This window comes from Sycon ciliatum, chromosome 10, assembly GCF_964019385.1.
Source record: "Sycon ciliatum chromosome 10, ocSycCili1.1, whole genome shotgun sequence".
NCBI classification, from domain to species: domain Eukaryota; kingdom Metazoa; phylum Porifera; class Calcarea; order Leucosolenida; family Sycettidae; genus Sycon; species Sycon ciliatum.
Genome location: NC_088652.1, coordinates 17624283 through 17638552, shown reverse-complemented (window position 1 = coordinate 17638552; position 14270 = coordinate 17624283). Strand labels below are relative to the sequence as shown.

Here is a 14270-nt window from a genome sequence, read left to right as displayed (position 1 = left end):
CACTACAAATGAAAGCTGTTCGGACCACAACTTTAGTTTCCCTTCATCAGGGACAATGACACACGCAATGGGAAATTGAGCCAATTCGCTATAATATTAATTATTAAGATCCATGGTATTTTTGTAGTATTCATCGTAGAGCGCTCCTTTCTTCTGTAGCTGACGGCTAAAGACCTGTGCCTGGCGTCACACGTACACAGGTCTATGCATGCCCGGACTGTCACGCAACAGAGGGAAATCCTTTATGTCAAAATTATATGTGCCGAAGTGAAAATTTGCAACGGTACGTAAAATACCTTGCGAGTGCCGTAACTCCACTATTGGACCTCGGATCGACTTCCGATTTGTTGGAGCCGACGGCTGAGAACTTTCTAATGCGAATAGACTTTTCGATTACTCGATTCCGTTCAGGGAAAGCCGAGTTACGAAATATTTGAGTGTTTTCAGAACTTCATAGTGATGCGGATGTGCTCGAAATTCTCAAGGCGCGCGACGAAAAGTGCGCCCTAAAAGAAAATAAGGAGAGCGAAGGCGCGTGAGAGCGATCGGTCTCCTTTTACCAGATGGTCTGTACAGGTGGGTGGGTCAAGTAGAGTCGATAATGCTGGATGACCCCTTACCCTTTTTATCCCCATAAATTTGATCATCGGAGTATGTGCCGCAACCCCCCCCCCCCCCCCCAATTTTTGGATGAATTTTGAGTTTTCAATGTGCAGCTGATACTCTGGAAAGTACGGTACATCGCCAGCTGAGATGCTTTGGCAATAATTTGGCTGAGTAATGCTCTAGCTTCAAGAAAAACAGTCGACTCGCGCTGTACACTTGGCGTCCAAAAGCGCAAGCTCTAGTTCAACACGATGACAGTGTTTGCATGCCTTCTACACAAATTGCTGTAGAGGTTTTGTGAACGATCTCGTGGAGGTTTTCAAATGGACACAAGTAGACGAGCAGGAGTCAGCAGTTTTTGCACGCAGCGCGAGTCTCTTGTGCAAGTCCACTAGCGCATCGCTGGGCCGTGAGTCCGCGATTAGGCCGAAGCACCTCTACTGATGTTGTACTCACATAACCTCTGACGGCCTTGAAAGTGATGGCTTCAGAATTCAATAAAATGGCGACGAATACCAGGAGCAGATGGACTTGTTTATGCTGTTCTTATGGTTTTGAAGATCTCCTAACGCGGCTGTATGCACAACCTTCATATTGGAATACAATCGGCTGGGGAGGATTCAACGACGCTTCATTTGGACTGACCATCTCAGCCGTAGCGGAGGTAAGGCTGACTAGAACCTTGACATCTCTAAGAGACAGTAACCCGTTCAAGAAGATATAAACAGATGACAAGAGGTCTCTGCTGGGATGACAGCTACACCATAGCCCAGTGGTTAGAGCATCGCTGGCCTCAAGCAAAGGTCCCTGGTTCGAGTCCTGGTGGTGACAGTCAAAATTGTCTTCAGACGTTTCCCTTTTCCATTCCCTCAACTACTTCGCGTAGTAAATACACGGGGACAAGGCAACAGTAATGGGGTTTATGCATAATACTCCCGCCATTTGATCTTGAGGGGCAAGTCCACTAAAACGGTACACACTGTGATACCAATCCTGCATCAAAGGTCATGAACTGTGTACGATCAAATGTACTACAACTGGCTGTACCTGTCAAATATGGGACAAATTCCCCCTTAGGAAGGTGGTGGCCATGTTTTATGCATTAACCTTTTGAAACTACCAGCTGCATCGACATGTCATGTAGAGGATATAACCCAAGTCAGAGGGTTTTACCGGCTGAATATATGTTGGACTCAGTAGAGCGTCCAGCCCCTATATGATGTCCAACCCCTATATAGAGTCCATTGGTCCAAAATCCACAGTACAGAGTCCAAAATTGGAATCAACTGTGAGCTCAGTTTAGATGGACATCACTCCCTGTATAGAGTCCAGCCAAATGGCTTCACCCCTATATAGAGTCCATTGGTCCAAAATCAACTGTACGGAGTCCAAATTTTGAAATCAACTATAAAGATTAAAGAGTCTTTATGTGGACAACACTCCCTGTATAAAGTCCAGCCAATTAGGCATCCCCTATCGAGTTCGAAATTAGACATAGGATCTGCTGTAAGCAGTGAATATTAACCAGAAAACGGCCTCTCCCTTATCCTTTACATCATTCACTTCTCAAGATAAAAAATATGTATTGAGGCGCCACTGCAGCCACTTCACTACATGAAAAACCCTACAAACACCATCCTCAAATCAAGTGGTCTCTACGCAGACGCTGCAAATTACAATATCTCAATCATGCAGTGTTGCCAAATTATTGTGCACGCACACACACACATGAACACACCCACACAACGCCAAGAAAATACCTAGAAAAAAACAAGAATCGAAAGAGAATAATGGAGAGCCCAGGATCAATTATTTGTTTTCAAACTATTGCGCACACACACACACACACACACACACACACACACACACACAGACACATACACACACACACACACACACACACACAAACTTATAGAACGCCAAGAAAACACCAATAAAAGAGTAGAGACACAATACACACGCAACTCCAACAGCCATGCAAACGTCCACCCATTTACACGTAAAGTCAAGAGGGATAACAAATAATTATACGAAACGAATGCATACGGGGACGGGTACACGCACGTTTACATACACGTAGTAGTGTAAGAGAGTAACATAGTGCAGTGGTCAGCATAATACTAGCACATGCTGAGAGTGCAATAGCAAGCTTCACCATTGCTCATGGCCATGCAAATGTTCAGCAGCACTCAGTTCCGCAAGCTTCTGAAGATCAGCACACCTGCAACAAATATATAGCACAAGGATACGCTTATTAACGTAATGATGCATGGGAGCACACAACTACCAAGTTCTCAACGAATGTGATGCTCAATGAAAATCAATCCACTCAAAGACCTGTGAACAGGTGACGGTGGGGACAATAATCTATTAGTAATACGAGGAATAAGATCGTTTGTGCACACTCAAGACGCACAGACACACCAACATACATGTAGTGTACACAGTGTTTCACTGCAACTAAATTGAAATGAGATGATTTGAACAATCTGTAAAGCGTTGCCGTCAGTCAGTCTTCCCCAAGATGGAAATGCAATGATTTGTTGTCACGAGGCAGTTTCACTGACACAATGTCATGTTCGTGACATCAAAACGGTTACTTCAGGGAATACGAGTATTAGCTTGAAGCTTTTTCTTGTCATTGGCATACAAGCAATCCTCCTACTACTACTAGTACACTGGCACTGCGTTTGTGGATCCCATTGTATTTGACATCATACTATAATTTGTAGAGGAAGAGTGTCGTGGAGTTTCACATAATTTTCACAGGGATAAAAATACATTTCTCATGAAATAATTATAATAATTGATGATAGCTAGACGATCGTATACGATTGATGCAAAGTCCTTGCAGTCCTTGAGGACTATTACGAAGTGGTTGATTACTTTTAGGGCATTCATTCAAGCAACATCAAACAAACACGATACGCTCCTTGAAAATGGAAACAAATTCAAGCATAACGACAGAACAGCAGACCAATCGAAACGAGTAAAAGCTTCCTTACCTCAGTCATCGTCCTGTCATGTAGTTGGACAGCCTTTTGACACGGTGGTACAGGCAGCTCTTGTCCAGTCAAACAGGGGTATCCTTGTGGCGTCGAACGAAAGAGAGTGTCAGTGTATCTGACTCGTCAGATTTGAACTGTGCTGAACTTTTCTCTTTCTCCACTTTCTGCTTTCATCCCTCGCTCTGATGAAACCGTTCAAACGTCTTACTGGCAGCAATGGCCAGCCAAACAGGGGATCCTTGTGGCGTCGAACGAAAGAGAGTGTCAGTGTACCTGACTCGTCAGATTTGAACTGTGCTGAACTTTTCTCGTTCTGCAATTTCTGCTTTCATCCCGCGCACTGATGAAACGTCTTCAGAGAACCACAAGACGCTTTCCAGATTTGATTTTGAACGTCTCCTTATCCTCCTTGGTTACCTCGAGACAGATTACTGTCAGCAACTGCACAGCAGAACTGGGAGCCATGGCTAAAGTGGAGAAAGGAATGCGCTGCCACGAGGCAAGCAAAACTGAAAATGTGTTTGTTCTCTTTCGGGCACAACACACAGGACGGCGTGACTGGATAAACTGGACTCCTGGACTGTGAATAGGGGACTTGTAGAAAAAGTGTACTCCTTATAGGGGATTGCGCAGCAGGATGAAGCTGATCAAAACTGAGTGGACTCCTGGACTCTGTATAGTGGATTTTGGACCAATGGACTCTATATAGGGTGCTGGACATCATATAGTGCATGGACTCTATACTGAGTCCTACATATAAATCCCGACTGCGATAGCAGGAGGGATTTATATGAGGATACGGTATAACCCGACTACGAGGGTCATATCCTACTTATGCCAGGTACCCCTACGCATTTCCAGAACAACGAACCTATTTGGAGATCTCCTACATCATGCAGTACATGAACATCTTCTGATGGTTATCAGTTGTCAATTGAAAGAATGGTTGAGCAACATCAGAAGGAGATTCCTCCGTGGATGTTTGGCATAAGATTTCCTTACAGTTCCAGTGCACATGGTAGCATATTGTCTCGTGAGCGATGCGGAAGCCAACTGGAATTGCTGGGGTGCTGGAGTTGTTGTTGAATCAAACTACCGTCACTAGTTAGACTACAGTACAGTTAGGACTCTTTGGGAGTAAGTGTTACTATTATTGTGCAGTGCTGATTTTCACATGCGGTATCTTATCAGGTTTGCTTACTTGCACGTAGATGCATTTGCATACACTGTTTGTATCACTGTATCACATTTCACTCCATTCTAGCGTTTTCCAATCGGTTTAGGAGGATATAAAGTACACTCTGTATCATAAACTTAGTTACGAAGGAGACAGTCTGTTGATGATCTTCAACTATTCGAAGTATAATGTACATTGCTGATCCATTTGGGATACTTCGTGGCTATTTGACGTTCTTTATCCTCAGATTCAGTATACCGTAGTTCCGCGCATATAAGCCCATGGGCTAATATACGAAATTATGCATTTTCCGGGGAAATAAATCAGTAGTAATGGTTCGTTTTTTAGCCCTGGGCCTATATTCCAATTTTGAAGGCAGCTGGCACGCGAAAAAGTACAAGTCCGTCCGCGGTTGTCCGCCTACCATAGGTACCGGTACGGGTAATGTAGTCTGCACTGACATGCTGTACTACGGTGTTTGGGTCTGTATATTAGCCCATGGGCCTATAAACGGAGGTGGGCTTATATCCGGATATAGGCCCATGGGCTTATATGCGCGGAACTACGGTAATAGAATACTCAGTAGACGAATTCCAGGTCATTCTTCTTTTCCATTGTGTACTGTTCCTCGTCAGTAATGCCGTTCTTTGTGGAGTGTACACGTGCATGTGGTGAATGTTGTGTCTGTTGTAAATGGTCCGTGCGCTGGAGTACTGCCGTCGTACAAGCTCACTGGCTTTCAGGCAGTGAACTTGTACGGTGGCAGTGCCCTAGCGTACGTACCGTGCACCGGGATTTATATTCAATATAAATCCCGCGCGGGATTTATACTGGCCAATATAACCATGGCTAGACGAGGGCTGATTGGCTGAAAACAGGCCCTCCGTACCGTACCATCGTATAAGTTGTTGCATACTTTGTTTATAGTGGAAATCAAAACAGGCATAATGCCTAATAACATTGGACCCACTGTGAATACAATTTTAAAGGATATTGTCATGGAACGACTTTATTCTCCAAGGTGACGTTTCATAGCGCAGCTACTTGAGAAAATTACCAGCTTCTTGGTAGCAGATTGCTCAAGCTATGACAAGTGTTTGTCCTCTAATCAGCTCCGTCGCACCAACTTTGGAGGTGGGGTGGCCATGGAATGGGTCCGGGGGTCCTCCCGCAGGAAAAAAATCAAAAATTGAAGCCAATTGAAAGCATTTCCGGGCATTTGCCGGTGCCATTTCAGTGTAACTTAAATGAAAGACTTTTTGATCTTGCAACAAACCTTGAAGATGCTACGATCGGGGACAAACATTACCCTCCCCCGGGAAAATTTAAAAAATTGAAGCCAATTGCAAGCATTTCCAGGCATTTGGTGCCATTTCAGTGTAACTGCAATCAAGAGTCCATCTCTCTTGCTGCAATGAAAGGCTGTTTTGTTTCTGAACAAAAAAACCACTATTGGGGACAAGGATTTGCCACGTTTCTGCTGAGCTGCGATCATCAATCTTTGTTGCAGTGTGCTCCCAAAAAAAAAAAACGGTCAAAAAAATGGGGTGGCCTCATCCGCCCCGGCCTCCCCGGCTGTGACGGCCTTGCTCTTGATTACAGTCCATTCACAAAAAGATGGGCCCTGGCTCTGGCGAGCTCCCGTATTAGGCGATTTTTCAAAATTTTATCGTACACAGTGCAGTGCTGTGAAAATTGAAATTTGAAAAAGGGTCCAAAAATGGTACCTGAACTGGGGTTCGAACCGTACAATGCACTGTCGCAGGCAAGGTCAAACGGCCTGGATTTTGATGGATTTTCCCAATTCAGTGCTCTTGAGGCAAATCCTGGCCAAAATCCTATTCTTACTATGGCTTGCTTTTTGGAGAAAAAGACTTCAGAAACATAATTGGAAGAGGATTCCATAGGGGATTGCAGTAAAAAATATTAAAAAACTCAACGTTTGACCCATTTATGGCCAAAAGCAAGAAGTCCATCTTTTTCTGAATGGACTGTAGGATATTAACTTGAATTTGTTTGCTGTTGTAGAATCCATCCGAGCGTTTTCCATTACGACACGTCAACGTTCATTCGCCAAACTTCATTCGTGGCATAGGTTAGTTTGCACGGAGGCTTGATTAGTATGTATGAATGTTATGCAGAGCCCACTGACTTGTCAGTTTGAGCACTCTGGCAAGGTACGCTCGGGCCTGGATTAAATCTGGCTTTGGAAAATTTATTTTTCATTGCTACCAGATTCGGCCTCGTTTTCTGTGTGCTGCGCTGATGAGTCCAGGAAGGACGAAACAGTTCTGTCCACAGATAGATTATGCAAGAATGCATATGTGTATGCATGTACACGTGCATGCATGCTCACATGCATGCATGCATGTGAGCATAAAGGCACACATGTGTATTGCTTGCACGCGTTATTTTATGCTGCATGCATGCTTGTAGTCGGAGTCGTGTTCCTCAGATTTTGCGGGCTTCTGTGGTAGACTGTGTTTGTGTGTGTGTGGGGGGGGGGGGGGGAGGAGGAGGAGGTGCGATAGGGACAGGTGGGGATATTGCACCAACCGACAAGGGTTCCATAAAATCAACAGGGTTTTGCTCGAGCTGATCTGCATTGTACGGCACAAGCAGACGATGGAAATGTTGGTGTTGTTGCCTCTTTGCCACGCTGAATCTTGGTTTCATGGAAAAAGGTTGGTTGCTTGGCATTGAAGTGGCCTATGTAAAACAAAATGTACTTTCGATGCTGGCAGTGCCATTTCTCACAAGTATAAGACACCCATTCCTACAGACGTGTAGAGTGTTGGTGCCTCATCTTCCTTGACCAGACAAACCCAGTCATACTCATAAGCATGGAAAACAAGGGCCTAGCTGGCCAATTTCTCCATTGCATTGCAAGTTGCTAATCCCTTCCCTTTTGTGTACGTGCTTTTCATTTGCTTTTTTCTCTTCTTCCGTGGTTGGTCTCACCCTCTCCTCTGATTCAACTGGCTGTCTTCACATGCTACGAGGTGGAGAAATACATAAATACTACCTATGTGTATTGAATAAATGAGAATAAATTCATGAATTCTCTGCTTCTTGCTTGCCGACACGCTACAGGCCGTGTATCGCACGTCGAGCTCTCTCGCAATGGAACAGTAAAGAGCCTGACACAGCAGTTGTTGAAGACGTATCCCAACCAGGATTTCGCAGGGAGCATGTCAACTGCTGAAGGAGATTTCACCGGCACTGGTGACATCAGTAAGTATGTGGGTTTTTTTTTACAAAGACCACTTAAATGCCAAACATGAGATGCAGCTAGGGGAAGCACGCACAACCTGAATCGTGGAAGTGGTGGTGAGGTTTAGGGAGCTCCGCCAACCCTAGGGTCTCGTCTTCATGTGTGATGTTGCAACGCTGCCAGTGACACCTTGGAACGTGAGTTACCCAACTTCACGGAATATAGATGGCAGATTATGTTGACTGCAGACAGATGGAAAAGCGGTCCATCTGATATCCGCACTGTTGCATCTCCATCCCAATTTCAACATGCATTGCCTAACCTCACAGGGCACGCCATGAGAAGACCCTGAGTCGGTGGGGACTGGCCTATAATATCAACATTGGCACACTGCTCCAAGGGAAATCAAGTACAGTCAACTTCGCCAATAATCGACTGCGGATATAACGACAATTCGCGAATAACGACAGAAATTCCGTGCCCAGAGCAAAGTCCCATCTAACTGTCTTACATATAATGAGACTTTGGGTATAAGGACACTTCGTGAATAACGACACTTTACTCATGCCCCGCCGAGTGTTGTTATACGCGAAGTTGACGGTATGATACATCACCAAAGTGAACATGCTGAAACTAAACAAGAGTGTCCTCATAGCTGGGTGTGATTTAGAGTTGTATGCGACTTAGCATCGCTGAAGACGGTGCTTACAATAAGGATATTTTCAGCAGAACTCTTTGATCCATACCTGCCACGTCCAGACCTCCCATGTCCGAACCTCGCACATCTAGACCTCTCATGTGCAGGCCAGACCCGGCAAATCCAGACCTCCGAGGTCCTGACTTCCCATGTCCAGAATTTCTATTTTCTGGTTTCCAAACTCAGACCTCCCAATTCAGACCTCTGAGACCCAGACATCCACAAGTGGACCGGCTTATGAGTTTGTTTCACCTTCATGTATGTGTATGTGTGTGTGCGTGTGTGTGTGTGTGTGTGTGTGTGTGTGTGTGTGTGCAGTGTGTGTGGGGAGGGGGGGGGGGGGGGTGCTCGCGTGCATGTGTGCGTGCGTGCATGCATCGGTGTGCCAGAGCTGCCAACCAATTGGGTCTGTTTTGCGCACTGCGACTTCTGATTATCCGTATTTTGCAGCGTTTTTCCGTACTACCAATGTAATGCCTTGTGCATTGCTTCTATCAGGGAGTATTGTACTACTCCCTGGCTTGTATTGTGCTCTTTTGACACTCGCATGCTTGTCGGTGGCTGAATTTGCTAGTGCAAAACATGTGTGACTTGTACCAGGACATTTTGTTTTGTGCTACATGTAGTTGAAGCATGATATGCACTCACTTTGGCACAGGGATATTCATCGCTCAGTTGGCGCTTGCCATGCTTCTACATACATATCTGTAGCTGATCGATCCTCTTCAAATTTCCGTATCATTTTGCTCAAATTCCGTACTGCGGACGGAGTAATTTTCCGTACAAATGCGGAAAAATACGGAAGGTTGGCAGCACTGGTGGCGTGCGTGTGTGTGTGTGTGTGTGTGTGTGTGTGTGTGTGTGTGTGTGTGTGTGTGTGTGTGTGTGTGTGTGTGTGTGTGTGTGTGTGTGTGTGTGTGTGTGTGTGTGTGTGTGTGTGTAGTGAAGTGTAGGGATTCGCTGGCCAGAAAAAGCCACTTCATAGCTGTGTGGTGTAGACCAGGCTGAATAGTGGCGGTCAATTCTTCAGCCTTGCAAGCTGTTGAATGGTGCAATCCCAGCACAAGCTGTTATGGCTTCTGCTGTAGCATCGCTATCATCGCCTCCGGCGATGGGCGTCCAATGGTGTGTAGTGTGTGTGTGTCGGCAAGATCAACAGTCAGATTCGGTGACCAATAAAGAGTTGAGGCGAAGATAGGGAAAGCCAGAGTTGTTATCCACCTGCATCTGCAAGCGGCGCATGAAGTGACTTGGACATATTGCACGTATGCCGGATACCAGACAACCTAAATAGTTGTGGTTTGGATGGTTTGGTAAGGGTGGTCCGGCAGATGGTCCACGCCTTCGGCTCAAGGACCGTGTTCATCACGACCTACGCTCCTTGGATACACCATGGTTCACAGCAGCCCAGGATCGACCTTTGTGGAGATCGAGTGTCGTTGATGTTGTGCCACCACCACTATACCACCACTGCCGTATAAGCCAACTGTGAACTGCAGTGTTTGCGACTGGGTACAAGCGGCATAAGTGCAGTGCGGCCCGTTAACGTCCTGTCAGCCGACAGCCTGGTGCAAAGTCATGTCGACGTTGTGGTAAATGGGTCAAGAGTGCTGGTGGGCTGAAGGTACATACGTGTCCTCTCACACGTTCCTCCCAACAGCCATCGGACTCTGTCGATCCTGCACCTCGCCGAGTGCTTCAACACCTACATTGTTGCTCATTCCACTGCCCGGCATGTGACCCGTGCTTTCGATCTGCTGCTGGATTTAAACGAGCGTGGCAAGCGACCAACAGCGAGGGAGCGTCTCGAGTTCAAGATCTGCTGTGCGTTCGGCGAGAGATATCGCAGGCAGCAGGATCTGCAACGGCGTGAGGCCGGATGTTCTGCTGCGAAGACGTGATGCTACCACTTTGTTCTCCTCCTCATGAGGGCAGCTTAGCCGCTGTATGTCAAGGTCAAGGTCAAGTGTGTGTGTGTGTGTGTGTGTGTGTGTGTGTGTGTGTGTGTGTGTGTAAAAAAAAAAATAAATAAATAAATAAAAAAAAATAAAAAAAAATTCGCGGAGAGGAAGCAGATTTGTTAGCTCCTGGTTTTCTCTTTGTTGGCCTCCTCCATGGGGCGGCCTTGGCCTTCTGGTCAGGGTCGTCCCTGGGTATTGACTGGCAGTAGGCTTTTCATGCCTTGCAGCCGGTTTCGCTCGCGCGGAAGGACATTCAGTGAGCTGACGACCAGGGCGGGTAATTTGTTGCCGTCACCGTCTTCTTGCGTCCTTTCCGCATCCTCCGCAGTGGCGTGGCGAGCCCTCGGATCAATCCCCAGCCTGTAACAATGCAGTGGCGTTCGGCAAAACAAGTGGATTCCTAGATGATAAAGGATACAGGTCACACTCGCAACAATTTATTCCTGCGCGGTGATAGCTGGAATTGTGAATTTGTCGTGTTGTTTGGACCTGAGTGGCCAGTCGTCGTGCGGCGATGGTGTAGTGATGTTAGCTTGCTGCGCATACTCCTCGTCGTTTCGTGAAAGTACGTCTTGTGGAGCCCTTGTGGGACGTTCGGTGCCCACCCTCCAGCTCAAGATTGTGCTTTCCTGGTGCATGAAGGCCGAAGCAGTACGCGTACAGACGTTATTGTTGAACAGAACATCATGTTCACATTAATTTTGTTCCTTTTTCAGTCGTTGCATGTTATACTTATAGTGGACCTACAGCAGACTGTTCATCTGGTTTGTGATATTTCCTTCCTCTGTTTGTGAGTCCCTTTCCATCAATATGGCAGCTTGTTTTGATTTCCTTTTTTTTCAATTCATTTTGCTGTACTTCCTGTTTTGTTTGCGCCACTGCCCCTCACCTTGCGCTCAGTTCTCTGAGTGGAGGGCGGCGTGACCCCAAGGGGTAGCTGATTGATAGTAGTAGTAGTAGTAGTAGTGTGTGTGTGTGTGTGTGTGTGTGTGTGTGTGTGTGTGTGTGTGTGTGTGTGTGTGTGTGTGTGTGTGATTGTGCGTGTGCGTGTGCGTGTGTGTGTGTGTGTGTGTTTGTGTGTGTGTGTGTGCGTCGGTTGTCAGCTAGTTCGGTTGGTGGGTACGCGTATGCCTGATTGTGTTGGGTCTGTTGCCAACAGGCTTGGCTGCTTGAAGGTGTATTGTTGTATCTGCCACCTTTGTTGGTTTCAGGGTTCGTATACTTTCTATTTGAAGTATACATACCTGTTAACCATGGACTGCTTCTGGCTAGATTAACTCTTGTGTAATTAATGATGCTTGTGACGGCTTAGATCAGATCCACTCTGATTTAGCCACCCACACTAGTAGCAAGCATTACCTTCACTGGGGGCAGGGGTAACTGCAGTTGGATCCCAGGACGGATACCCTGAAGCCGTCTATCCTTTTTCAGCACCTTGTCCTCACCTGCGTACTTAGGTGTGGTGAGCCCATAAGTGGGATCATTTTCAAATCCACCCAGAGTTTTGGGGATTTCAGGGGTGTCGGCCGTTGGGTGGTTCAATAGCCAGTTGAGTCATCTTTCCAAGATTCCTTTTGAGTCTCTCTCCCCTCTCCCGGGGAGACCCACGTGACCAGTTTGGCAGTGAGCAACAAGTACAAGTGTGTGCGTGTGCGTGTGCGTGTGTGTGTGTGTGTGTGTGTGCGTGTGTATGTGTCTGTGTGTCTGTGTGTGTAGTGTGTGTGTGTGGGGGGGGGGGGTGTGCGTGTGTGTGTTCGTGCATGACTGTGTGTGTCGTGTGTGTGTGTGGGGGGGGGGGGGTACGTGTGTGCGTGTGGAGGGGGTGGGGTGTGTGTGGGGGGGGGGGGGGGGGAGGAGGGGGATGCCTCTGGATGCGCGTGTGAGTGTCTGTTGTGTGTGTGTGTTTGGATTATGTGTTTACAGAGCTGGCATATGCAAGGCCATTTGCGACATACAATTTATACGATATCACCCATGCTTCCAAGACCATGTTAGATCCGTCCGGATATGTGATGGGTGATGTAAGACTGATGTTATCCTAGATTTATATCTCTCTCACTCTTTCTCTCTCTCTCTGTCTGTCTCTCTTTCTTTCTCTATCTCTCTCTTTCTTTCTCTCTCTCTCTATCTATCTCTCTCTCCCTCTCTCTCTCTCCTTCTTTCTCTCTCTCTCACACATTCTTTCTCTTCCTCTTTCTCTCTTCTCTATCTCTCTCTGTCTCTCGCATTCTTTCTCTTTCTCTCTTCTCTTTCTCTCTCTCTCTCTCTCCCTCTCTCTCTCTCTCTCTCTTCTCTCTCTCTCTCTCTCTCTCTCTCTCTCTCTCTCTCTCCTCTCTCTCTCTCTCTCTCTCTCTCTCTCTCTCTCTCTCTCTCTCTCTCTCTCTCTCTCTCTCTCTCTCTCTCTCTCTCTCTCTCTCTCTCTCTCTCTCTCTCCTCTCTCTCTCTCTCTCTCTCTCTCTCTCTCTCTCTCTCTCTCTCTCTCTCTCTCTCTCTCTCTCTCTCTCTCTCTCTCTCGCCCTCTCTCTCGCCCTCTCTCTCTCTCTCTTGCCCTCTCTCTTTCCCCCCCCCCTCTCTCTCTCTCTCTCTCTCTCTTTCTCTCTCTAACTCTCTCTCTCTCTCTCTTTCTCTCTCTCTCTCTCTTTCGCTCTTTCCATATATGGGATTTAGATACACACCGCACATGAAATGAGTTATTTTGGCCATTGTTCAAAAATTGAGTTTAGCGGGTTTTTAATTCCAGCTCTTAACATGTTGCTACATTGTACGTCAACAGGATGGTTGGAAGTAAAACACATTGAGCAAAGCCGTCGTAGGACGTGCAGTGACCCATTACTGATCGCCTATTGGCAGCGTTATCTATCTGCTCACTGTCTCCTACCGGTATCACTGTTAATTGGCTGACATTATCTACAGGTGTGGATTATGGATCGAACCAGAGGATTCGCGAACTATACGAATGCCAATTACCGCTGGGCGCCTTATGGACTGTTGAAGAACCACCAGGTGCGTGCAGTGGCAAAATAGACTTGTGACGTGCCCATCCATATCTCTCTAATTCGGACCTCAACTTTACGGGCACCTCGGTCTACCGTGTAAACGTTGGGCGAGTTTTAGTATAAATTCTCTTACTCTTTTGCCAATTTTGTTGATGCCGTGGTGTCATATGCCTGATCTCTGGCACTTCTTTTTCCTATCATATAATATCTGTAAACAGGTGTTTCGAAGATAGCAACTTTTAGACGGCAATCAAGAGTACTAACTGTTCGGTAGCCATGGTTTATTACAATAGTAACAAACATGCGAGAGAAATGTGAATGTGAAATGCACATGTGAAGGGAAGAGGAAGTGTTCGCATTCACATTGCTCTCGCATATTTGTTACTACAGTAAAGCCGGATATAAGCGACCTCTGGTTTTAGAGACCGCCTGCTTATGACGACCGCTTTTCCATGCACCGACAGTTCTACACAGAAACTGCATCGGATACAACGACCAACTGCCTTGCACGACCAGCGACCAACTTTTACTGTACCAAATGCCATATTGGACCTGCACACAGCGACCAAAACTAGCCAAAAGTGCCATCTTGGCTGGCAGGGCTGACTGCA

The 14270-nt window shown here is 46.5% G+C and overlaps 1 protein-coding gene across 1 annotated transcript in view; it reads left to right on the top strand.

The window, feature by feature from the left end:
* LOC135825626 (integrin alpha-8-like) overlaps positions 1–14270 on the top strand; it is a 63826-nt gene that overhangs the window by 14586 nt on the left and 34970 nt on the right. The window contains exons 5-9 of the mRNA XM_065338237.1: positions 1167–1270; positions 6820–6886; positions 7885–8025; positions 12587–12684; positions 13577–13666. Of these exons, the coding sequence (XP_065194309.1) occupies positions 1167–1270; positions 6820–6886; positions 7885–8025; positions 12587–12684; positions 13577–13666 (500 nt within the window). The remainder of the gene's footprint in view (positions 1–1166; positions 1271–6819; positions 6887–7884; positions 8026–12586; positions 12685–13576; positions 13667–14270) is intronic.